The sequence below is a fragment of the Rattus rattus genome, chromosome 9, assembly GCF_011064425.1.
Source record: "Rattus rattus isolate New Zealand chromosome 9, Rrattus_CSIRO_v1, whole genome shotgun sequence".
In the NCBI taxonomy this organism is placed as follows: domain Eukaryota; kingdom Metazoa; phylum Chordata; class Mammalia; order Rodentia; family Muridae; genus Rattus; species Rattus rattus.
This window is the reverse complement of record NC_046162.1, coordinates 17,724,440-17,751,136: the sequence shown is the minus strand read 5'-3', so window position 1 is coordinate 17,751,136 and position 26,697 is coordinate 17,724,440. Positions and strand designations below refer to the sequence as shown.

At 41.5% G+C, this 26,697-nt stretch overlaps 1 protein-coding gene across 3 annotated transcripts in view; it reads right to left on the bottom strand.

Moving 5' to 3' along the window:
* Crebbp (CREB binding protein) overlaps positions 1-26,697 on the bottom strand; it is a 123,072-nt gene that overhangs the window by 28,885 nt on the left and 67,490 nt on the right. Inside the window, exons 4-16 of one of the 3 annotated variants that reach the window (XM_032913295.1) lie at positions 22,306-22,546; positions 20,930-21,043; positions 13,025-13,267; positions 11,525-11,627; positions 11,138-11,284; positions 10,332-10,449; positions 9,525-9,696; positions 8,894-8,938; positions 7,033-7,157; positions 6,299-6,487; positions 4,390-4,803; positions 3,097-3,276; positions 2,117-2,306 (exon numbers count right to left, since the gene is read on the bottom strand). In XM_032913295.1, coding sequence (XP_032769186.1) covers positions 2,117-2,306; positions 3,097-3,276; positions 4,390-4,803; positions 6,299-6,487; positions 7,033-7,157; positions 8,894-8,938; positions 9,525-9,696; positions 10,332-10,449; positions 11,138-11,284; positions 11,525-11,627; positions 13,025-13,267; positions 20,930-21,043; positions 22,306-22,546 — 2,281 coding nt within the window. The remainder of the gene's footprint in view (positions 1-2,116; positions 2,307-3,096; positions 3,277-4,389; positions 4,804-6,298; positions 6,488-7,032; positions 7,158-8,893; positions 8,939-9,524; positions 9,697-10,331; positions 10,450-11,137; positions 11,285-11,524; positions 11,628-13,024; positions 13,268-20,929; positions 21,044-22,305; positions 22,547-26,697) is intronic. The other 2 variants (XM_032913297.1, XM_032913298.1) reach the window with 2 other exon arrangements.

Here is a 26,697-nt window from a genome sequence, read left to right as displayed (position 1 = left end):
CTGTGCAAAGCCTTTTGCTAGGGGTCTCTGAGATTAAACTACCCACTAGTGCAGAGATCCACTGTGTTAACAGTGCCACCGAGGAGACAGATGACTGGGAGGTTCTTTCAGTCTTTGTGGCCACTCTACTCAAGAAAAAAAGAATGGCAGTCAGCTGAGCACACTCTCGATGCTCTCAGTAAATCTTCACTTCCCACATGTGCCTCCAACTACTGTCCTGGAACAGGGAACCATGCTGTAGAGAAGCAGTTTTGGGAACCAGCAGCAACGTCAGTCAGCACTGTGGCTGAGAGCAGGAACTGCTCTCCCCAAAGACAGAAATTTTAAGGAGAGTGACAGATACAAAACTATTACTCAATTCTAGTCTGTGGGAAAGTTTTCTTCAAAAAACAAACAATAACCCCAAAAAACAACTAAATGAGTTGTTAGTTTAAGGACAGATGTCAGTATTTGTTGGCAAGGGTAAAATCTAAAAAAGTTTTTGAAAACTTTTATCTGCCACATGAGCTTGATATTTCTCAAAACTTTTAAAGATGTTTTATGGAACTGATATTGATACTAGAAAATGTGGATCTTTGGAGGAGCAGGGGGTTGATAGTACAGCATCCAGTATGTCAGTACTTGGAAAATGTTCACACCTCAATGACCTACCCTTCTGCAAGTCACAAAGGATGACTTCAACTCACCCTCAAGAGCCTCTGCTCACTGTCTCTTGAAGCATCTTCCAAGACAGTGCCTAGGCCCAGTTACCCCAGAGAGTCACGTGTCACTCTTCTCTTCACTAGTAAGTTATTGGAATGAAGATGAATGGTCCTCACAGTTCAAACAATATTATCACACAGCAGAATGTAGAGCAGTTCTTAGGTAAGAGTCTAATTCAGTTGCCTAACTCTCTTTGAAGCATTGAAAGATTACAAAATAAAGTCACATTTTGGGACAATTTTTGCTTGGAAAAGACAATTTTTTGAACAAATGAGGCTAGGTAGAGCACTGATTCTATTCTTCAGGTGGGGGTGGGATAAATGGTACCACTGACAGACTTATTAATTTAAATGAATTAAATATTTTCTCAGGTTTACTTCTTGAAAGGATAAGATCATCCCATTGCTCCGTCTCATTAGCCTATGAGATAAGGACAAGATCATCCACACTCGAACACTCTGTGGCCCCATCAACTGGAAAGGAAGGAAGTGCCTTTCCTTACTGTGGGGCTTTACTGCCTCAGCTACCAATATCCTCTGCTCTCTCCAAAATGTGTCTGTCACCCGTAGTGCTCAACTTCCAAAGTCCTGGTAAGCAAAGGTCACTTGACGCTCTTCCAGCGCCCTCCTGACTTCTGCTGTGGACACATCTTAACTGGAATACACGCAATCCCTACCTTTCCTGAGCTAACTGCATACACCTGTAGCTTCACATTCCACCTCATGCCGAGTCACAGCTCCTTTCTGGCCTCCACACACACTACTGACAGTGATTCTTTGCTCATTTCCTTCCTGAATCCTTCACCAACTCTTTTTCCTGGCTCTGCAGAACCTACACTGCTTAGCCTGCTCAAAGATCCAGAAGCATTTCAACTCTGCCTCTCTAGTCAGCGACATCTCACCTCAGAATATAACTCAAGGCTATTCCCTAGACGGTTTGTCAATTTTCCCTCTCTGTGTATGTGTGGGAGCATCTTCCCCAGACCAAGGTTTCCCCTTGGATTCAGCAGGATCAAGACTGTCTGTGGTACTTGAGTGTGTGCAAGTGTACCTTGCATGCATTCATGGGTGCTAGTGCACAACTGGTATCCTGCCTTATTCCAATAGGAAGACTCTTACTGAATCCGGAGTTAGACTGGTGGCAAGCAGGCCATAGCTTCCTGTCTCAGCCTCCTACAGTGCTGGGGTTAGAGATGCCTGTGTACTGACACACACAGCCTTTTACATGAATGCTCAAACTTGGGGCCTCATTTTGCCCAGCAATCTCTCCAGTTCTGCTGTCTCCATTCTCAGAGGTAAAGCTTAGAATATGAAAGACAAGGAACATGAAACAGAATTTGTAATTATTTTCCTGTCTCAGCTTTCAATCTTTGGTATGGAAGCACAGCATGGTCTATACAGAAAATGTGACCTACTTTTTTTGCGTGGCTGGGAAGGGGATGTTGACTGTGAGGCTGTGCCGTTAGCACTGTTCTCTTCTTCCTCTTTAGCTTCCACTTTTACTTCGGGTTTCTTTTCTTCTACTTCCATTGGTTCTGACTTCTGCTCTGTTGTATCTGTTTCTTCTTTTACTTGGGAAGAACCTTGTAAATCCTCTTCCATCATCTTGAGAAAGACAGAGCCATAGAAGACAGGTGACTTTTGGACTCTTGTAACCCAGTTCAGCTTTACTCTAAGTTTTCTGCCTCACAAAGGCTTGCTGAGTGCTCCCTTAGTCAGAAGTATCTGGAACATTCCCTAGTTCTTTTTTGTTCCCCACTAGGAAAAGGAACAAAATATCTGATGTCTACTTAGTTACTTTATACAGCACTGGTACAATCATAATTCTAATTAAAGTTCCTTTCAACATAAAAGTACATTTACATGTTCAATAAAATATTGATACATCTAGTTTGAGACTAAGAGTGCCTTGGAAAATCAAAATAAGGATCAAGGCCCTATGCTCTGAGACAAAGAATGTTAGCATGAGACTTGGACTAAATGGGAAGCCCATGTCACTATCACATGCACTCACATCAGGTATGACACTGGCTGCCATAAAGGAGTATAAGGGTACTAGTGACAAAGCTGCTCATCTTTCGAGAAAAATTAGATTATCTAAAGTTCTATTTACAACTTCCTGATTTTTAAAATACTGAACAGACCAAACAGAAACACATTCCCAGGCTAGGTTTGGCTCTTGGCCTACTGAGGATTTTCAACTTCTGCTCTAAGTCAGTAAACCAATCTACTACCCCGTCTGCAGAACTAAAACTGAATGGAGAACACTGACAGAAAGATTTGTGGAAAACTGGAACATTTAAAATGAATATGCAAACACCATCCTAGGTCCTGAGGACATACGGTAAGCTGCCACACACAGCCATGCACTAAGGCTGAGGGAGGGAGCATCTACCTCAGAGCGGGGTTCCCCCTTGGATTCAGCAGGATCAGGTTCAGCATCATCTGTCTGCACCTCTGTCTTCATTTCCAGCATGGGCACATCAGGTCCTGGCTGCTGGGAACTGGTTTCAGCACTGGTCACAGAGGAGGGAGTAGGGACTCTATTATCAATGCTGGCTGCTGCCTGAGAAAGCTGCAAAGAAATCAAAATCATTCGCCTCTGTAAAGCAGATAACACAAATGTTCCTCCAACTCTTGTACATCCAAGCTCAGTCTTCTGTTTAGGATTTCTCCTTACAACCTAAGTACTTAGTATGACCACTAAAGGGCAGAAGCACTTTTCTAAGTTATATTCTCTCTGCTTTCTGACTGGATTATTTTACCATTATTTTCTTCACTAACATTCCTACTTATGGAGAAAGGCAAACCCTTAAGTATTTACAGGGAGGTTGGGGACTAATAATGGCCTATCTGAAGCATTTCTCACAGGACAGTGATGGCAGTGGAGTAAGCAAACACCCCACTCCATTACAGGCTTTACCCTATGAAGCACTACAGAAACTAATAAAGAAAGATAAAGCTCTGGTAAGAGGTAAGAGTAAGCACACGCCCTTATGGAGAAACCAACAGTAATGTCATCTTTCCAACTGTTGCATGATTAATTTTGTCATTCGACAAATAGTTTAAATATCTAAGAATTAATACAAACCCGGGAGGAGGGGATCTGTTGTTTCATTATGAATAAAAAAAGGCATGTATTCTCAAACAAGGTTGATTAGCCAAGACCTTTATAGTTTGGAGCATAGCATGTCTACTAAACCCACAAAAGCACAAAAGCAGTCAAACCTGGACGGTATTACTCTAGAACAGAAAACAGGTAAAATAATGGTAGTGCATACAGTTCAATAGCTCTGTCCATGTGTGACATACCAAGGACTACTGATTTCTATAAACCACTTTAACCAAGGCAAATTGTAAGCCATACCTTTAGGGACAATAGAGAACAATTCAGTTTACTGCAACACACACACACACAGACACACACTCTCTCTCTCTCTCTCTCTCTCTCTCTCTCTCTCTCTCTCTCTCTCTCTCTCTCTCTCTCCCCACACACACACACACACACACACACACACACCAGAGCAATTTGCCATAGCATCCCAACAGACAGAATAGTCCTTTTTTAAAAAGATGGCATCTTACTTTTCTAGCTAGATATGCCTGCTTGTGCACAAGTGCCCGACACAACATTCTTATGGTAAGGTGCCCTGTATGAGTTTGGCTTGATAATGACGAAGAGGCTCACCGGTGTGCCAGGAGGCTGAGTATGCACAGGCGTTGGTTGCTGCTGTGATGACTGAGGAGTGGCCACAGACGGTGGCTGCACTGGAGTTTGAGGCTGTGGGGTCACCTGAGCCTGTGCTGCTGCCTGCACTGTTGGGGTGCTCTGTGTTTGGGCAGCACTGGGCACTGAGCCAGGAGTTGGGGTAGGAGTCTGCCCAGATGACACAGGAGTGGATGGCTGAGTGGGAGCTGCTGGCTGGGGAGGGGTCATCCCTGGTGGTGTCGGATGCTGGAGAGAGGGCATGCCAGCAGCTGTGGAAGCAGGAGGTGGAGTCGGGTGCAAAGGTGACTGTGTCACTGGTGGGCAAGGAAGCTGGCTGGTCTGGGGCGCCAGCATGTTCAGAGGGTTAGGAAGTGCACCTCCAGGCACCTGGCCCTAAAAGAAATAATAAGAATATGTAAAACTTACTTTACCCAATTGAAACCATAAGGGACTTACGAAAAAAAATGAGAAAAATGCAATTCTAGTTTCTTAATTAGTTCTGGTAGTTTCATGAGGATAGTACATTTGCAAAACTTCAGACTAACCATTTATAGCATGCACCGCACCATGTAATAATAAGCACTAAAATGCTTCTATACTCTGATTTGTTATAACGTCAATATCTGATTACAATATTCATGGCTTAGACACATTTACTTAGTTTACTGACTTCATGTTTTGTCACATCTACTTAGACAACAGAAAAAGGGCTTTGTTTTTTGTTTTTTTTTTTTTTAAATAAGTTGAGATACTAGAACACTGGGGAGACCCCTGACTTTAAAAAAAAAAAGAGAGAGAGAGAGAATCAAAATTACCATTCCAGAGACAAGTTTGGCCTAGGGACTTTGGTCCAGTTCTACAGGATGACAACAACAACCAGATTACAAGTTACATGGTGTGTGTAACTACTTATGCACTTTGAGAGCAGAGCTAAACAGTTAAGACTAGGACTATGGCCCTGAGACCAGCTGTTGAACAGAAAAGGTTTACTTCTGGTCATTGTGGCATATGGCTAAGATACAAAGAGTGTAGCCTGGGCTACATAACATGGAGAGACTCTGGAAAGGGAAGAAAGTTGGTTTCCTGATCTCTGTTCTGAAGAAATGAGATAGAGAAAATTAATCATTACTGAGCAAGCCTAACATATTCAACAACTCATTCAGCATTAGCTAAATTCTTAAAAGGACACAATTTTTTTTTTATTTTGAGAAAAGATTTAGCCTACTTTGTATGCAGCTGACATTTGATACACTACAGTTAACCAAAGCGGGAGAAAGCAGTAAAATGGGTGGGAAAGTCGGCTGTAACTAAATAACTGAGGCATGCTCAGGAGAAGAGTGCTACTCCAATGAGTCTGCTAGCCTTGACCCCCAACACACATAGACAGACAGACAGACAGACAGGCAGGCAGGCAGGCAGGCAGGCAGGCAGGCAGGCACGCACACGCACACGCACGCACGCACGCACGCACGCACGCACGCACGCACGCACGCACACACACACACACAGTGAAATCCAAGAAACCAAGTCACTAAAAGAGGATCCACCCCTTCAAGTTCTAGTACTTCTCAGGATGCTATGTTAATCTTAAATTTCTAAAACACACAAACAGCAACCAAAATCCAAAGATAAAAAATATAAAGAAAATAAAACAAATGAACAAACAAACAAAAGACCAACCAACCAAACAAAAACCCCACAACCACAACCCATTTTACTTTTGTGTGAAATTCACCTAGAAGGATTGAGAATTAAAAATTATGGGGCAAAATGGGAAATGGAGATATATACTCTAGAATTCTAGTTCCCATAAAATAAGACAGGAACACGTCAACAGAGGCTGAGGCTACATAAATACTAGTTGACCAGGCTCCCACACTGAATGTACCTGTGAAACACCTGCCTGGGTTGCTGGCTGCCCCATGCCTACACTGTTCACACTCATTGCCCCACTGGATGATGGAAACTGGTTCTGTGGCAGAAACTGGTTCTGAGTAGGTGCCTGGGCCATAATGTTGTTGGCATGGGTGCCCATCATATTGGGAGGCTGAGGCATCCGGGAAGGAGAAATGGCCATCTATAAGACAAGAATAGAAGTGTTAGGCTGGAGTCTTCAAGAGATAGCGCAGTGCTGTGGAGATCCAAAGCCTTACAAATATAGTAGACTTTGGTTTTAAAGACCACCACTTGCCAAGGACTGCCCAGTCCCCAGGTACTTTCTACAACTCCTCGAGCAGCCTCGAGGAAGCCAATGCTGAACTGTCCTCAGAACGGCAACCAATAGCATGCTGTGATTTTGAACTCAACCATGCCTTTAATTAGTTGAAGACTATTTCAGGAGGGTAGGATAAAGTGAACAGACACTAACAATATAAGTCATTGGCTACCTGTCCACTCCACAGCAAATACCTACAGAATTATTATTCTAATAAAAAATAATTAGCATTCAAATAGTCCTCATTATACCAACAGTTTTGTTTGCTTTTTTGTTTTAAGAATAATGAAGGAAATAAAACAAAGCTCAAATTCAAATGAGTAAGTACCCTAAAATTCAAAGGTTAACAATGGAAGATTCCCTCCTCAGAGAACATTCTACTGAGCAAGACTGAGAGAAGCACTTACACCCGGAACTGAGGCCATGCTGTTCATCTGGACAGAGTGGTTCATGGGGGAGGCTGCGCGAGGTCCCATGGGTGCCTGTGGCAACTGGACGTTCCCCAGGGACATTGGGTTAAATGAATTCATTCCTATAAAGGGTTATAATATTTCATTAACAAAAGCATTCACAAGAAAAGAAACGAACTCATCAAATAAACTCTTAAGACAGAACTTATGGTTAATAGACAATAGAGAGGAACCCACAAGGGAATCAGAGCAGACTACAGTAGCCATTCCATATTTGACAGGAGCAGTAGGTGGGAGGGCTGGGGGAGACAGTAGGATGAGAACACTACCGTAGGTTAGAACTAACTAGAACTAATGTGCATAGAACACAGAAGCAACATACAGACAAGGAAGCTTTGTACAGCACTAAGCCTGCCCCGTCTATCTGAGCACACCCTAAAGACCCTAGCAGCAACTGCTTCACATTGTTCCAGGCTTCCAAGCTCCTTGGCTAAGGTGATACTACAGTTAGAATCTGTGCTAAGACTCAAAACACCTTCTCAATTTTACAAGTATCTTTAGTAAATAGTGCCTAAGGGCTACCCTTAGACTTAACAGTTTGCAGAAATACCACACCAATGCCAAAGGCTTAGCTAAGAAGTATCTTCAGATCGCAGGGGCTAGTTCTTATGAACTTTGTATAGAAACTATGCAAGTTGTGGGTTCTAAATAAAATCTCAGTTCAGGATGATATTCTGCCCAACACTACAATCTAACAGAATCTTTGAAGTGTCTGAAAAGCTTGCCTTACCGTTGCTATGACCAAAAAGGAACTTCTTACACTTTCAGCAACTATCCATAACCACCATCTGCAAATGGCCAAATTCCTACAAGACTTTCTAGGGAGTGTACAATGAATGTAAACGTCTCCCCTCCGTACCAATTTTGTGCAGATACTAAGAAATAACATGAAAAGTAATCACATTCACAGGTACTGATATTCTCAGCAAAAATGCTGGTAAGTATGACCCAGAAAACATGTCACCTGAAGCTTACTAGTCACCTTGTCAGACCCTAAGTTAGCAATGCCCTTGTCCCCAACAATATTCACCACACTGCTATGGCTCAGTTTTAAACCATTAACTTCACCCCTCCTCAAATGCAATCCATTCAAACAAGTTCTTGGCCAGCTTATCCAGGGCTGTCTCAGTATGCAGTAACACTGTCACAACTTTAAATCATGTACCGTTCTCTCTCAAACTCACCTGTAGATGGCAACAACTTCCTTTACCATTTGGGCAATGCTCCCATTTTATTTCACCTGTTGTTCAGGTCTCAGTATGTCAAGAGCTGAAATGCCCTGAAGCTCAAATAACCAGAGAATCTTGAGTTGAGCCTTCTCTGGTTAGACAGCTATCACTACCCCAGGAAGGCACAGAGCTCTCTGCACACAGCCTCCTGCAGTTAGACCCACTCAGCAGCTTCCATTTTGAAGGGTTGGAGCAGCACTGTATCTTCTCAGTCTCCCCACTCCCACCCCAATGCCTGCCACAGACTGGCTCACAGACTCCCCAGCTGAGTATTCGAGAAAACTCTTTTCTTTCCTAGAATATGTTTATTTTAATCTCACTGCTGTTTTGGCGGTGGGTTTGTGTGTCAATACAAAATCCTATTTCTGACCTCTTTAGAAAACTCTCCTATAATTTCCAAACTTTTAAACACAAGAGACTAACATTATTTGGTGGATTACAATCTCATCAGAAAGAGGAACAGAAAGAATACAAAAGGGAAAAGGGGAGCAGGGTGAGGGGGTGGTGGGGGAAGACACATTTGATGCTGCTGAATGTTAGCTAAAATATGGCCAACGATAAATAAATACCTTGAGAAACCTGCACGCGATTCACTGGCAAAGACAGGGGCCCATCTATAAGGAGGGAAAATGAAATTAATTAAAAATAAATGCACAGAGTCAGACAGACAGATAGACAGACAGACACAGACACACACACACACACACACACACACACACACACACACACACACACACACACGTTCAAAAAGCACTTGCCAGCACACCCTTTTAAGAGATCTCCCCCATGCTGGGCAGTAGTGATACCTTTAATCCAAGTATTTGGGGGGAAGGGAGCAAGGGGGAGAGGGGAAGGGAAGGGGCAGAAGATCTCTGACTTTAAAGTTAGCCTGATCTATAGAGTGAATTCCAGAACAGCCAGGGCGACACAGAGTAATAATCCTGTCTTGGGTGAGGATTACAAGACAGGATCCTGTCTTGTAAAACTTGGCAGGGGGACACCAAAAAACAAACAAAGAAACAATCACAAAAGCTGCCTTCCTATAAGGCCAATGTCCCCAAAGGCCACTGGCATACAAAGAACTTTCAAAGTGCAGGTTTTTGGAGAACATAACCCCATATTCATAGAAAGATACCTCAAAGACTAAAAGAACACTAAGCAAACAGGCTAAGGTCTGAAAGAGAGAAATGCAGTCCTTACTTGGAGGTCTCACAGACTGGGTTGGTGGGATCACAGGGGGCTGAGCCCCAGGAGCTGGTAATGCTGGCTGGTTACCCAGGATGCCTTGCTTATGTAAACGTGACCTCCGTTTTTCTTCTAGTTCTTTTTGTATTTTGTAGATTTTCTCTGCTAATAAATGATAGTATTCATCCTAAAAGACAATAATATTTAATATTAAGGTACTGAAAAATCTGAGAACCAGTAATTTATTTTGTATGTTCTGACTAATGAACTCACTTATTCACATTTTGCTGCTGGGAGCCAAACTCAGGGCCATGGTGTAGTAAGCAGGTACTGTATACCACTGAGCACTGTTTAAGTGCACTGACAAAGAGGTGTGACACATCTGAGAAACCAACCCATTCCCCCTGCCCCACTGACTCCCAGTGATACATCAGCATGTCCTTTAATTCTCACTTTTTTGAACTAGTGACTTTACTGGACATAACAATCTGAAGGTGCTTTTGCACAACTGAACTTTTCCTTTGGCAGTCGCTGACACTAACAATAATACAGGAATCCTAAAGAATACGCTCTGTGAAAAAAGATGTCAAGGACACATGCTGCTTTCACAGACTGTCTGTACTGCTATACTATAAGACTTGTGCTTGACAAGAGAGGCATCCAGGACATGGACATGTCTCACTCTTATTGGACATGTCTCTGTTCAGGGTACTCAAGTTAGGAGTCTCCTAGTCTACACAGATTCTCCTCATGCTGGATAACTAACTAGACAATACCCTTTCCCATGTATAGTATAGGTTCAACAGCTGTTTAGCAACATACCCTGCTATTAGCAGACTCATACATGTCTCCCTCCACTTTCTTAGCATAGGCAACCAGGTTCTCCATGCGGCGATCTTTCAGAGCTGCCGGGTCAGGAGTCGGGAAGATGGCTTGAACGCTGAAAGGACAATGTATTCTATCAACCTGCTCTCAAGCTGGTCACAAGAGAACTAAACAATAAAACCAGGAATGGCCAGCTACCTGTAGGGGCCCAAATCTTACTGTTCATGAACATGGGAAACAATACTAACCTTGCATCTACATACCCAATATCTACATACCAAACACATGTATGTGCTAAGCCATTAAAAAAAATAGTATAATTCCAAATTGCTATTTTGAAACTATGCATTATAAAAACAAAGTAAGAAGAATCTATAGTTGATTAACTTCATTTCAACTCAGGACAGATAGCATGGAGACATTAACTTTCTGTACATAAAAAAATTGTTATAACATCTGTACTTACCAGATCAAAATTTCCCCAGTTTTAGGGAGCTCTATAACAAGTTTCAAGTCATTAAACATGGTTGAGCTTGAAAGCAAAAAGGTTGGGCTACAGGTCACGTCTCTATGCTCTCTGATCCACTACACAATGGGGACCAGAGTCTAAGATAGTCAGTATTCCTACATCTCTTAGCAGTGGGGATGGCTTTCTGAAGCAAGCATGGACCCTGTATAGCTCTGAGCTATAAACTGGGGTTCAACATGCAGATAAAAAACAAAATCAAACATCTACAGACCCACAGAGATTCAACAATGCCCTCAGCCACAAAATGTGAATGTGCTTCATGAGGGTTACATACAGTTTATGCACTAGATGGCTCCGCAGGTCCTGAGTCACATGTTCATGCCAGCCTTTTCGAACACCAGTGCTGGAAGGAGGTGCTGCTGTGGGTATCGTGCTGAGGCTTCCAATGCTACCAGAGTTGGAGCCATCATTCATCAGCGGACTAAAGAGGAAATAAAGAATACTTCAACCAGCTACTCAAGTGAATCAAATGTACTCTACCTTCTTCAACCATATGTTACTTGAAAAGTTTAAGGGAAGCAAGTAATGTATATCCACCATAATTCAAACTGTTTCATTGGCTGTTTTACATTTATCATTTTAAAAGGAGGGGCTGAAGAGATAGCTCCACTGTCAAGAGGACCAGGCTTCAGAGAGGAGTTACCTAAAACTTTGGTCTTACTTGGTAGCCCCCAAAGAAGTTGGAAGAGCTGATTCTGAAATCAAGTTTGGCGGCTGCTGATCTGTTGTTATTCCTCCTGCTGGAATACTCATTGGGTTGTTTCCTTTAAAGACAAAGAAAAATGAAATCAAGCTTACACTATAAACAACTCAAGTTCTCATAATAGATTAAAAAAAGTGAGTATATAAACAACTTGTATAAAGAATAGCAGAATACAGTGGGGCAGAGGCTCTGGAAGCAGTACTTTTTTTTTTTTTTTTTTTTTTTTTTTTGGTTCTTTTTTTTGAGCTGGGGACCCAACCTGAGGGCCTTATGCTTCCTAGGCAAGCGCTCTACCACTGAGCTAAATCCCCAACCCCAAGCTGTACTTTTTATTAGTGATGACTAATATAAACAAGTTTCACCGTCAGCTCCTGCCCACTCTTACTCTACAGCCTGAAGGGAATGTGCCCTGGAGGCTGCACAGTGTCCTAACAGTACTCAGGCTACCGAGAAAACGAGCTCTGCTCATCTGAGATCTTCAGCTTTCCTGTTTCACTAGCGTCGAACAACTACACTGACCTTCCTGGCACATACCTGTGTGTATGTAAGAGTAAACTTATAAAAGTTAAGTTTAGGAGAAAAATAAGTATTTTTAAAAAAATGCAAACTCAGAGATTAATATAATTCTAAAGCTATACCAAACAGGAGGGGAGTAGATTTGTGACATTATTAATAATTTACATCTTTTTCTAGAAAGTAATACAGGGATGATTTTAATTGGACCATCTCTGCCTCTTTTTATTTCTGTCTGCACTGCTGGATATCAAACTTGGAGCTTCATGCACACTAAACAAATGCTCTACCACTGACCCACGTCCCTAATCTTTTTTTTTTTTTCTTTTTTTCGGAGCTGGGGACCGAACCCAGGACCTTGCATTGCGTAAGCGCTCTACCACTGAGCTAAATCCCTCATCTTAACTGGTCAATTTTTAATGACTCACTTTTGAATCTACAAAGCTAGTGCTACCAGTCACAACTTCACTGATAGCACTGCTCACCCTGTGAAAGTCTGAGATGAAAAATGTTAAGGAACTACAGTAGGAAGTGACAAAAATTGTGATTATTAACAAATGTTTAAAGCTGGCAAAAGATGGGCTACAGCGACCAGAGGAAGTACTGATTTACCCAGATGCCGGTGACAGTAACTGCTGAGTGTCTAACCAGTATGATTCTAAATGATCACTTCCAAAAATGAGAGGACCAGAATCAAAAAGACATGGCAGGACCCTACCAAGTCCTTATTAAATAAAAATCACTACCTTACTTGAAAACGTTCTTTTTACAACCATGTACTATCTTCTCTGTAAATTTACACCTCAAGTTTTCTCTGGAAGGCTGTAGATCCGAAGCAATGGATCTGAATTCAGAACAAACTGGAAACAGCTGTGGGTTTCAGTAAGCACCGTCATCTTTTTCTAACTTTAGAGGAAGTTAGTTCGTGTGTGCCCCTTCACTTACCTAGAGCATTCAGAGTCCTCATCTGCTGGTGGGCTGGAGGTTGTGCTGGTTGCTGGCCAGGAACCTGAGGCTGCAGCTGCGTCTGAGGCTGGTTCATGTAGGGGAGTCCTAGAGCAGCATAGGCCCGCTGCATGGAACTGGGGTCTATGGGGTTTGGGTTACTTAAAGAAGTGGCATTCTGTTGCCCTGCACCAACAGAACCAATTGTGTTTTGAATTCCACTAGCTGGAGATCCCAGGATGGCTGGAACAACAAACAGATAAGCAAAAACAGTAAGTAAAGGGGAGAGGCTCACATAAACTGTAAATAATATGAGGCAAATAAGCCCTGCAAGGATCAGACCCTAAATCTAGAGAAAGCAGCATATGGAATCCAGCAATTCTGTCTAGCAGTAGTTAGAGAACAAAAATCTAAAGCAAATCCACCCTTTATGTCTAAAAGCAACAAAACAAAAAATTGACAAGAAATCATGTAGCAAAAAAAAAATAGTATTTATTAAAATCTAGAGATACCTAAGAAGTCAGTTACGAGGAGCATCAAATGTATGACAAAGTCAACAACTAGCTCTCACTCTTGCAAGGGGAGTGCCCCTATCATTAGTACTTACTTCTGTAACCTGAGAGAAATAGGAAAGGTGAAACCTGGTTGGACACTTCTTAATCAACAGATCTATGAGGTGATCGTCTAAATTATAAAATGGCCTTTCTCCAAACTCACTTGTATAATGACAGCATTAGCAACAAATCTTTCTTTAAAAAAACCTCTTGTGGAATTTTTTTTCCAGGAGAGCACCAGGCTAGACTACATTATATTTGACTTACTGACAGATCTGCCCAAAATTAACAGATGAAACGAGACTTGAGGATTCCAAATGAGCTTTAGTTTAGGTGTCACCTCAGTACAGGTGACGTAGATGTGCCTCAGGTAGCTGACCGGAAGCCACAAGAAGCACACAGAGCAGCTGTCCCACCTGGCTGTCTAACCCCAGGAATTAGAAGGGGAAAAAACAAAAACAAAAACAAAAACAAACAAACAAACAAAAAAAAAACCCTCATCCCAAACTTCTCTGATCATTTCAAGTTCAACCAATCCATTTACTCGTACAATCCATCCCTTTGATGAGTTTTCTGTATGGCAAAGGTTTTCTGTCACAGTATTCCGTTTTTTGTTTTTGTTTTTGTTTTTTTTTAAGAGGTCCTTACTTTTAAACTTGAACAAAGTTTAAAGTCATGTTGGAAGTAAAATCACAAAGACATGCTTTATGTATTAAGCTTATAAAATTGACATTTTATGACTTTGACATAAGAAACAGTCACAAACCCTTTCTTTTAGTTAGTGATAAATATACTTACAACCAACATCTATGCAATAATATAGAACTGAAATGCTTATCAGATTAACGTAATTAAACAGATGTGGAAAAAACTGTGGTAATTACCCATTCCATACTATTAACTTTTCTAATAAGGATAGTCAAATCTCAAATTCATTAACACTCATTAGATACACTTAATTATAACAACTCGTCATTCTAAATAAAATGAAATTTCCAATGTACACCTCGACAAGAATGTAGATGAAATAATCAAGCATACAATATCAAGGTCGCACCTGAAACTATTATAAGCTTGCAACCCATTATCATGGTTATTTTTCAAAAAAAAAAAAAAAAAGTGACATAGAAGAAAATAATTATCTGGTATTCCCTTGTATGACAAAAATCACAGGTCTCACTCACCTCCAAGATATTTACTCTCATTCTCTCTCCCTTCCTTACTCCCCCTCCCCCCATCTTCTCACGATGCTACTCAAGTGTTGAATCCCAGGCCAGGGCGGTTTACCTGCCACCTCAGCCACCTCAGCGTAAGGAAGGATAAGCACTATAAGTGAGCCCAGGGATCTGACGAACCAAAGTGTCCGTGGCCCTCCCTCCCTCTCTGGGTGAGAACGCAATGGCTGTGCTTTAATGACGGTGTCCAACTATCCTTTTTCATCTACACATCCTGAAATGTCATCTATTTAGATAAAGTGCCCGCCACAGGATGAACATCATTCCTAAACCCAGTAAACAGTCTCATTCACCAGACTTTCTGATGGGTGCTGCTGACATGCTCACTCTGTTTATGTTAAAAACATGTTTCCTAAATGTAAATATTATTTTCGTTTTGAAACAAAATATACCTAGCATAAAACATGTAGAAATTTAGGAACTTGACAATTTAACAATCCAGAAGCAAGAAGAAACTACAAAGAGATCTGAAACCGAAACACGATTGATTCAACAGGCGCTCCAAATAATGCCCCTGTATGAACAGCATTAACATCTAGGATTACAAGACTTTACAGTGGGGGGATGGACTGATAGCAGTCACGTAAGTAGCCACCAATATTCCATAACCATCTCTAAATTCCCACAGCACCCACTGGCCTGTTTATCTTCAGGCATTTATACTCCCAATGCTCACACTAGGCTCCCAGAAATGGCTAGCATATAATCTATGCATTTATTCTTTGAGCTCAGACCTGCAGGGAAAAACAAGAGTGATCTAATAATCATCCAAAACATCTCGAACCACAACTTGAGACATGGATCAGAGAAAAACCTGTTCATCTCATCCTGTACATCGCTGCAGATTGGGACTCCATATGACTCAGCCTACTCTTCACCTACTCGTCATACAAGGCTGCTCTAGCTGGGAAGGTTCAGTGTCAGAGTTTACAGGATGTATTGTAGGAGATCTATAGCTATCTGTCCCTTGTCCACCCCAAACACCTTGAGGATGAACAAGAATAAACAGAACCTTGAAGATAGCAATGCTCACCTACTAGCATTCTTGACAAAGAGCCTTCTGCATTCATCACCTGAACATGTTAATGAAGACTATCTACTTGGTATTTCTCTTCTGAGAAGTTTAATGTGATACACATGTCACCAGTCCCTTGGATGTCATATTATACCCTGAGGAGTTCCTATACACTATCTAGTTTATCAGGTGGCATATTGAACCAGCACACATCTTTGAGGAGTTTTTTGGTTGTTGTTTTGGTCTGTTTGTTTGGGAGTGGGGTTGACTGAGTTTCACTGTATAGCTATGGCTGGCCTGAAAGCTCACTATGTAGCCCAAGGTGGCCTCGAGCCCATGACAATCATTTTGCTCCTAAATATTGAGACTACAGGCAAGAGCCATGGTTTCTGGCATCTGTTTGCTCTTTCTAATATACACTCAGTTCCTTCCTTTTCTGCCTCACTACTCCTTTTGTAGTTAATGTAAGAACTCATAGCTCAGGAAACAAAAGGCCACGTTCATTATGGGTTCTGTACAAGACTCACCTATCAATTTCTGAATGGGACAGAACAGTCTTTCCCCTGGGAAGTATATGTTGCTAATTTAAAACATTCAATTAACCAGTCAACGTCAGGCTCTAATCATTTCCAGTAAAATTGTGCTCAATTTGAAAATTCAACAAAAACTGAAACAAATTTCAAACTCTTGTCAAGTGGTGGAAGACAACTCCAAATGCGAGCTATGCAGTTGCTCATTCATTCACAGACTGCTACGTAAGAGGACACTGTTGGGTCCACTCAGATCTGTACCTATCTGATGAGTAGAAGGTACCACCTCACATTCTCTTCCCTGTGAACAATGCTGGGCACAGTAACAAACAGAAAGTCTGGAGTGCCCAAGTTCTCAAAGGTGGCTTTCCTCAAAAGCCAAGACACAAGAGGTCAAGAAGCCACTGTTCTGATCAAGGAAGAGGCCCTGCTCTCCTCTGTACAGCTATCCAGGCCTATCTCCCAATCCCAGTCTCTACTGGTATGTCAGAGGCATCTGGAGACCACAGCTTCCAAGTACATCCAAGAGCCTGATCAGCTGGAGCCCAGTATGAAAGTAGATTTTGAGGTTGATTTTAACTCAATATAACACTATAAATAATGTTAAAAGGTATTTTAAGCAATCCAAAACGTGCCCAGAAATGGGATAAAGAACCACTCCACAAAGTCAGGGCCAAGGCAATGAGGCCCTGGAGTAACAAGCTAGCAGACGGATATCAGTCACTGGAGAATGTCCTGTGCTTCAGCTCAAGTCTGGGGCTGGGCCTGGGGCTGTCCATGAAACACAGGTCTAAATCCCTGTGGCGTTCAGGTAGAGGAGCCAGGGTCTTCCTCAGTGAATACCTCTATCCTTCCCTACAGCTCTGACATGAACCTGGGAGTTGTAGTCACCCCCAAGAAACTACAGCCCAGATTTTAATGTACACACCAAATGCTGTAAATTTGTTAAAAATACAGGTTCTAGTACAAAAAACCTAGTTGAGGCCCAGATTTCCCCATGTCAGGATGTCAACTCTGAGTATCAAGAGACTCATGGGTTCCAATATGAGGACTCAAGCACATGTTACACAGAATCTACTAGAAGTCAGACACCAGAACAAGACTGATGATGGAAAAGCAATAATAACTGAACAACTGTTTCTTTGATTGAATGGGTAACTCATTGTTACAGTTAATAACAGAGAAAGATCAAACAGACCCCCAAATAACAATATAAGTTTCATTTCAAGCAATATCATATTAGTGCCCAAGATTCTTTCGGTAGAAAACACAGAAGTTTGAGAGTGGAAAATGTACCTACCAAGGAGAGGGCACTGGTCAGTATCTGTAGGAAATGTAGAGCTTTGATACATCTGTTGGTAGCTCCACAGAGTGAGCCTCAGCACACTTATCTCTAAGCCTAGTGTCTTAGTCAGGGTTCTAATGCTGGGAAGAGACACCACGACCACAACTATTATAAAGGAAGACAATTAACAGAAGGCCTGTTTAGTTTAGGAGGTTTACTCCATTATCATGGCAGAAAGCATGGTGGCACATAAGCAGATGTAGATTACAGTTCTACATCTGGACCCCCAGAGAGCTGGAGGAGAGCGACTGGGCCTGGCTTTTGAAACCTCCAAGCATACCCCAATGATGCATTTCCTCCAAGGCCACACCTAATTCTATCACAGAGTGTTGTTCCTGCACTACTGAGCTTAAAAATTCAAGAGCCTACGGAGGGCCATTCTTATTTAATCCACCACACCCAGTCAGCTTTATTCCTAGGCAGGCTGTGTGTACCATTGTACTTTGTTGTTGATCCTGGGTTCTATGAGTACCACTCTTCTCTATGAAAGCATATTCTCTAGGCATATTCTCATTTCAAACCATCAGGTCTATACAAAATTCTGAATCCTTTGAGAGAGGCCATTACTACTTTTAAAAAATATGACATAGCAGCAACACCCCCAAATCCCAGAAAAGCCACTCTCCCTAAATTAAAAATTAAGCATGAAACTGAAGCTCATAATTCATTGAATTAATATCAAGCAAATGCAAATTAACTCAACAATAATAGTGGGGTTTTTGTTGTTTTGCTTTGGTTTTTTGAAGGAACATGGTCTAGCAATATATACTCTAAGATAGCCTAGAATTCATAATCCTCCTGACTCAGCTTCCGGAGTACTAGAATGCCCAACCACACTAATTTTTAAGATATATACTTCAGTCTCTAGAATTCAACCTGAACCACTGAAAGGTTGGATTCACTTTTCTCTCTGGTTCCTAGTCTAGGATTATAAACCATAAGCATTTAGGCTGGAGAGATGGCTTAGTAGGCAAAGTGCTTGTAGCACAACCACGAGGAGCTGAATTCAAGTCTCACATAAAATACTCACATAAAAAAGAATGGTTGTGGTAGCGATGTGTTCACAACCCTGGTACTGAGAAGGCAAAGACAGGCAGACAGATACCAGGGGATCACTGGCTCATCAATGGCTCATCAATCTAGCCAAAGCTATGAGATCCAGGTTCAATGAGAGACCATTTCAAATTTTTAAAAAATGAAGTAGAGGGTGATCAGAACAAGACACGAGATGACCTCTAGCAAAATCACTTATAGATACACACACTAATTAAAATTTTAAAAAAGAGCATTTAACATTTTTTAACTTCTGGGTTTTTTTTTTTATTATTAAAAGTTGTTATACAGAGCTCATCTCAACTCCCTGTGACTTTACATCAACACTCCACTCCCCTAACCCTCACCCCACCCCGCTAACACCTCACGTTATGACTAGTAGAAACACTGTGGTTTACCACTTGAGAAGAGTGCTTAGAATCAATTTTCATACTTAAGCAGTCATAAGGACATTAAGAAAGACAAACCATGTTTCTTTTTTCTCATCACCTTGAACAAAAACCACATAAGTATTTCTTAAAAAGAAAAATCACAAAGGTTTACAATTTTCATAACAGTATGTACATCTTAAGAGAAAAAGATCCCTCGAGTCACACACCAAAATTAAAAGTAAAAAATGAAACCCTAACACCTTATTCATGGACTTAATAAGACCCAGTGTCCCAGAACTTTATTTTATATAAGAAATGCCCAGAAAAAAAATTTTCTATTAAAAATTCAAGAGTTACGAAGATGGCTCAGTAGCTAAAGGACTCGAGTTCAAATTCCCACAGTCCATGTAAAAACCATCCATGGTAACATGCATGGAATCCTAGTTCAAATACCAGGTGGAGATAGAAGAAGCCTGGACACTCACAGGCTACCCAGCTTATACATTACACATACAAAGACCTAGCCTCGAAACAAAGTCAAAGGCAAGAACTAATACCTAAAGTTGTTTTCTGACCTCTGGCCTGATGCAGCAAATGAGCAACTAACTTTACTCACACACACAAGCCCACCCTCCTCCCCCAACACACATACATATAAAGAGTAATTTAACTGATTCAAGAAACTAAGTTTTCAATGAAACTTAATTGTGGTCCATCTGTAAGGAAGAAGATATCAAGCCCCAACACCCTGTTTTTCCCAATGGAGCATTCTATACAGTGTGAGTCAGCTCACAGAAGAAAAGTTGGATTCATAGAGGTCAAATAGCCAGCAATGGCACTCCATTCCATAGAACTCTTAGATTAGAGTGATTTGCCAGGAAGAAAGCAGCACATGTTCACCAGGCAGAACAGGAACCTGTGAAGATGTTCAAGAAGATGTTCTAAGTGAAGAACACAGAGAACACTGGGAGAAGTAAGATGGTGAAGATGGAAAGACTGTGCCACCCTGAAAGGTCACTAAGGAAAGTCATGCCTCCATTAGAGCACGCCTACCCAAGGGCACTCTCTACAAGTGTGAGTGAGGGACATATCCAAAGACTACATTTTAGCCTCTGAAATAACAGCAAAGGTCTTAAAACTGCAAAGAGGTGTCCATATCCTTCCTAATGCTCTGCCGCCTAAAACAGCAGGGATCCAGGGGCCACATGCAGTAAAGAGCCACCAGTACAGAACAGGTCATGTCAAGGATTACACAGATGACTCAGAAGACAACAGAACAATGAAGATGACCAGGATGTGTCAATCCTGAGGCTGAGTGTCCCAGTCTAAAGCTTAATAAATTGATATACTGGCAGGTGTAGAAACTGCTTACGCAAAAGTTTACCAGTCTCTTATACTGATATAACCAACAGGTTATTCACAAAAAAGGTGTCTGTCCCTCTACTGCCCCCATGATGTTACTGTCCTTGTGGGTAACCTGACATTCAAATCCTCATACTAGGTACTTGTCAGAAAAATACCGAATCTTCCTGCCAGCCATTTGATGGAAATGACCTTGCTGTTTTACCCTCGCTCAAGAGCATGTATGTGAGCTGGTGAAGGGAAATGAAAGCCCAGCTATTTGCAAAGTTCACTGAAAGCCCATCTACCCGCTGAGCTTAGCTGCACTAGGTCACCGTGGCTCTACCTCACCCAGCATGTTGTGCTGGTGACCCTTACCCACTAGCTCTCTACTCTCAGCATTCTCTTAAGAACAGTTTCTATTCTCATCTCCAAGCTTCTCTGCCCCCGTGCTCACTTACTTTGTTGGTTTCGCTTGTCACTGGCATTTTTCAAAGGGAGGCAAACAGGACAGTCATGTCGTGTGCAGTTCTTCCAATGAGAGATGATTTGTCGTGAAGATGCACAATGGGCAACTATGACCAGAAAAACAACGAGATGTTATTTTTCTATCCAAATCGTCACACTTTCAATTACACCTAAATTATAATGCCAGATTCCATTAAAAAAAATGGTAACAAGTGTAACCATAATACAGTACAAGCAGTCCGTAACTTACAAACAGGCTGTCCAAAAAGTTTGTAAGTTGACTGTCAGCAATTCCAGCCAAAAAATTCCCACAGAAGCAATGTTATGAATGATGGGTGAATAAGGTTCCGCCCACAAAATAGAATAAAAGCCATCAACCTCTGAAATACTGAGCTTCTACAATGAAAGGCAGAATAGAGTTCTACAATGTCACCATTAAAAATAAAAACATTAAATTATAGTTAAGGATGAAACTAGCTAAGAACTACAATGAAGAAATACAGATAGAGAAGCCAATAAGAAGTCTGTGGAGACTCTAAAAGGAACTTGGGTTACTTTGTAAAGTATTTGAGAGAGTAACTGACCCTGAATATTTCCCATCTTCATATTCTAAAGTCTAACCTTCCCACATTCTGTGTTTCCATCATGATCAGGGTTATTCAAGGGATTCACAAAAGCACCATGGACAGAGGGGAGAGCAGGGAGATATTTTACCCAAGGTTTATGAACACAAGAAAGAAGAGAAGAGAATAAAGATTACAAGAAAGCATGGCTGTTAACAGGAAATACTCCCTTCAGTGAAAATGAGGCATACAGTAAAATAAATACAATTTTTAAAAAGGAGAGCACACGATGCATGTACCTAATTTTCTCCCTCCCTAGGTATGACTTGGATGCCATCAGAGCAACCTTAAGACAGAGGGCAGAGGAGCAAGGCAGTGGGCCAACTGATAGTCTAAATCCAGGAAACAACCACAAGACAGATGCTGGGGGTATGGGAAAAGGTGTATGCTTGCCTGTGTGTATTACTGCCCTAAACAACCACAATATAGACATTAACAAGGAGTCCTCAAGAAGTAACAGAGAAGTCCTTCATGAAAGGAAGGAGAAAAAGAACAAACCCAGGGTACAGCCTCATGCAGAGCAGTTCCGAGTATCAGGACACCAAATCACCTGCCTTCTCAGCAGGTAAGATTTTCAGGGACAGTTGAGTGCCACATGTAGGGACTGTGGGGACAACGTATTCTAGGTCACACCAAAAGGAGGCCAGGATCTAGGCAGTGTAGGATTCCAATCACCAAAGCTGCTGAAAAATAATAAAAGCAAAGTCCACCCTAACCACAGCCACTAGTTCAGAAAGGGCACTTACCTTGGCAGGCTTTCCCAGCCTGACAATGTGTCATGTGATTCAAAACATTTTTCATGGTTCGACAGTGTGGGAGAGAACAGGCCCGAACCTCTCCATTCGCTTGCTCTCGTCGCTGACATTTGTGGGCATGAAGCAGTAGAACCAGCTGCTGCTGTATCAGTTTGCGTTTCTCAGGGTCTGCTGTGGGGCCGGTTGCAATTCCTTGTGTGGGTACAATTCCCACTGATGTTTGCAACTGGGACTAAAATAAAACAAAGTAACAAAAATATCTTATTAAGTTTTTAGAGTTTTGATTCACTCTAATTATTAGGAAAGCTCATGAACAACATGACCAAAAGAATTGGTATAGTTTCCTTTAATCTATCAGAACCTTGAGAAGATCCAAACAAAAATCAACCTAACTCAGATGCAAAGCTGACTCGCTTTCATCTGAATACAATTATCATCCAAGTAACACCAACCAGAAACAGCACCAGCTCTGCACTGCAACACAAACTCAATCTACCCCTCCGTGCGGTGTCTGCCGTAAGCTCTCATCAGTGAAAGCGTGTGTCAGCTGACCCAAAGCATACTGCTGCTTATTTAGGTTCCAAAGAGCGAAATGCTGGCAGCTTTGTGTGGTTCAACCTAACAAAGATTGCCTTGAAGAAGTGCGGCTCCCAGCAGAGGATCAGAGCACCTTTGTTTGAAGGGTCTCTGCACCACCCTGCGTCCTTTACATTTCACTGTGGCACACACTCAGAGGACAACATGTGCAGTTTCATTTCACTGTGGTCACTACTGTTAGAAAACACAACAATCAAGTATGGTTTTTTTTTTTTTTTTTTTTTTTTTTTTTTTTTTTTCGGAGCTGGGGACCTAACTCAGGGCCTTGCGCTTCCTAGGCACAAATCCCCAACCCCTCAAGTATGGTTTTTAAAGTATGGTTTCTTAAGAAAGAAGTGTTTTGTCTTTTGGCAGTCTACTAAAACTACAGAACTACAGAAACCGAGTTGGACTGTTCCCATCTGTCTGAACAAATGTGGTGAGCATAACTCTTGACCACAAGGCAAATGGACAGGAGCCTGTGGGGTCTTGCTCTTTACAAATCAGCAATACTCGTCACACATGCATAGAGATTACCAAGAAGAAAAACTATAATGTCTATATACATCAAGGGTTTCTGAACCTTAGATATTTTGATAATCCCAATTTGAGTCACTAATATTGATTTATCTTTTCTATTTTATTTTAATATAAGAAACATTGGGGCTCTCAAGGCACTTGCTGCCAAGGCTAATGACTAGCTAGACCCCCAAGTGCCCATTTGGTGGGAGGAACATACAAGCTGACTCGATCTCCACACACACAAACATAACAAATATAAAAAGATTAATCTGATTTATTCATTTTACATGTGAGTGTTTTGCTGGCATCTATGTCTATGGGTTTTTTTTTTTTTTTTTTTTGGTTTGTTTTGTTTTTTGTACTCACGCTTGGCACCCAAGGTCAGATGGATGCATGAGCTCCCCTGGACCTGGAATTAGGAATGATTGTGAACTACTGTATGGGTACTAGGAATCAAATCTGCATTCTCTGCAAGAGCAACAAGTGCTCTTACCCCATGAGCCATCTCTCCAGCCTCAATTTAATTTTTTTAAAAGTAAGTATGTATACACAATTGGGAGAGAAAAACTTAAAAAATATCAAGTGTGTATGTGTCCACATATGTGTATGAAGGCCAAGTTGACAAGGAATGTTTTGCACCTTATTTAATGAGAGAATTTTTTGCCAAACCTGAAGCTGTGGTTTCAGGTAAATTACCTGGTTAGTGAGCTCCTATCTGATCCAGCAGCAGTGGGCTAAATAGGGATTTAAAAAATCTAGGTCCTTCAGATCTAAACTCAAATACTCATTAGGCACTTACTAACTGAGCCATCTACCTAGCTCTGGCTGGTCCAATTTTTACAAAGTTCCCACAAACTGAGGGACAGATCTAATTGCTTCTCCTAGGCTGGCATTTAACAAGCAACAGAGGGCTGCAGGTGGCCCCCTAGAATCTGTCAAAAGTATCCTTCAGAGTCCTTAATACCCAGGAAGTCACTAAGAAATCAATAGAGGGAAGGGACTTAGACAAGACCTTCCCTTTAAAGCACAAAGACTGGCAAGATGGCTCAGTGGCGGGAAGAGAGAACCAACTCCCAAAAGTTGTCTTCTGACCTCCACACTTGAAATAGTATGAACATACCTGCCACATATCCACACTGTGTGCATGTGTGCAGACACACACACAAAATTTTTAAAGAATGGCACATTATATAATATTTGCAATAGCTTAGAAAATTTTTGAAAAAAGTTAAAAACAGAAGGGAGGGGAGAGCTAGAGATATGGCTCAACAGATAATAGCACTGACTGTTCTTTCAGAGGACAGGGATTTGAGTCCTAATACCCACAAGATTGCTCATAACTGTCTATAACTCCAATTCCAGAAGGTCCAAGCACACATGAGATATACATATATACATGCAGGTAAAACACTCAAACAGATTTTTAACTTTTTATTTAAAAAAATAAAAGGGAACTAGGAGTGGTGATGCATGCCTTTATCCCATCATTCAGGAGGCGGAGGCAGGCAGATCTGAGTTGGAGGCCAACTTGGTCTACATAGAATTCCAGTGGAATTGGAAAGGAATGGGGAAAAATTAGTTGTAAATCTTAGGTCTCAGCTGGGACCAAAAACATTAAGGGGGAAAAAAAAAAAACAAAACTCTTAAAGTCCATTAATAAAAGACAATCTTTAAAATGTGCAGAGGAGGGGTTGGGGATTTGGCTCAGTGGTAGAGCGCTTGCCCTGCAAGCGCAAGGCCCTGGGTTCGATCCCAGCTCGAAAAAAAAAGAATAGAAAAAAAAAAAATGTGCAGAGGATCTGAAAAAAAAAATATATTATATGACCAATATAGATACTAAGCATCACTATTACAAAAGTGTCAATCAAACCAAGCATGGTGGTACACATCTTTAAAGCCCTCAGGAGGTAGGTAGGCAGATTTCTGTGAGTTTGAGGCCATCCTTGTCTACATAGTGAGTTTCAGGACAGTCAGGGCTAAGAGACCATATCTCAAAAATGGGGGTGTGGGAGGAAGATCAAAGTTACAGAGTATCACTTTAGAACCGACAAGAGGTGGGTGCTAAACAACAGCAGTGGCCCAGTAGAGGAGAATGTGGAGGACCTGGACACACACCACTGGAAAAAACTGAAGTTGCTGAGAAAATTGTTTGGCAGTTCCTCAGCATAAGCCAGGACATCACTCTGCACTCCTGGGCACATAGCCAAGACGATTAAAAGGACACATTCATATTTTTTTAAAAAAGGAGTTCACATCAGTATTACATATAACAACCAGAAACACAAACAACCTGTGTCCATCAAGGGAAGAATAAAAATGTGTTCTACTCAAATTAGAATATTTTTGTAACCATTAAGAAATGACACATGCGACTTTGATGTGCAAGGGTGATATTGGGGGGTGGTTGTCCCCCTTTTTGGGGGAGAAAGGGCAGGGGAATGGGGGGAGGAGCTGTGTGAGGGGGACTGGCAGGAGAAGAGGGAGTTGATATTGAGATATAAAGCGAATGAGTGAGTGAATGAATTAAATGAATGAGGGAAAAAAAGAAGTAACACTATAATAAAAACTTTAAACCGTTTACTGGGGGAAAGAAGCCAGGAAAGGGAGAGTGGGGCCGGGGGTGGGGATACAACCATTACACACTGGATGATCCCATTTCTGTTTAATGTCCAGGAATGAATAGGAATGGAAGATAAATCTGAGACTGGCTAAAGCTCAGGATTCTGGAGAGTTGGAAGAGTAGCTGCTAATGGTACAAGGTTTCCTTTTGGGGTGATGAAAATGTTCAAAATTGACTAAGATTGTAGTTACCCAAAGCCACTGAGCTGAGAACTTTACGAGAAAGATTATTATATGAATGACATCTTATTAAAAGCTGGTTAGTTAGTTTTGTTGTTATTTTGAGACAGGCTCTCCTGTAGCCTCGTCTGGCCTAGTCCTCCACTTCTCAGGTGTCAGAATTATGTCACCATGCACAGCTCAATAAATCTGTTTCTAAAACGTGACTGGTCATCAAATAAATCAAAATAAAACATGTTTTTACTCATCAGTATGGAAAGTATAGAAAATAACCACTGTGGTTGTTGAGGATATATAAGAACAGTACTCTCAAGTGTTCTGGTAAAAATACAGTAATTATTTAAAACACAAACTTTCAGACTTGGAAAAGAACGCTATCAAAGAAAACATGCGCAGTCCTTCTGGTTGTGGGGAGTAGGGGTTGAGGCAATGTCTGCTTTGTTTGTAACCCAGAGTCTGCCTCTAGAATGCCGAGATTATATGAAG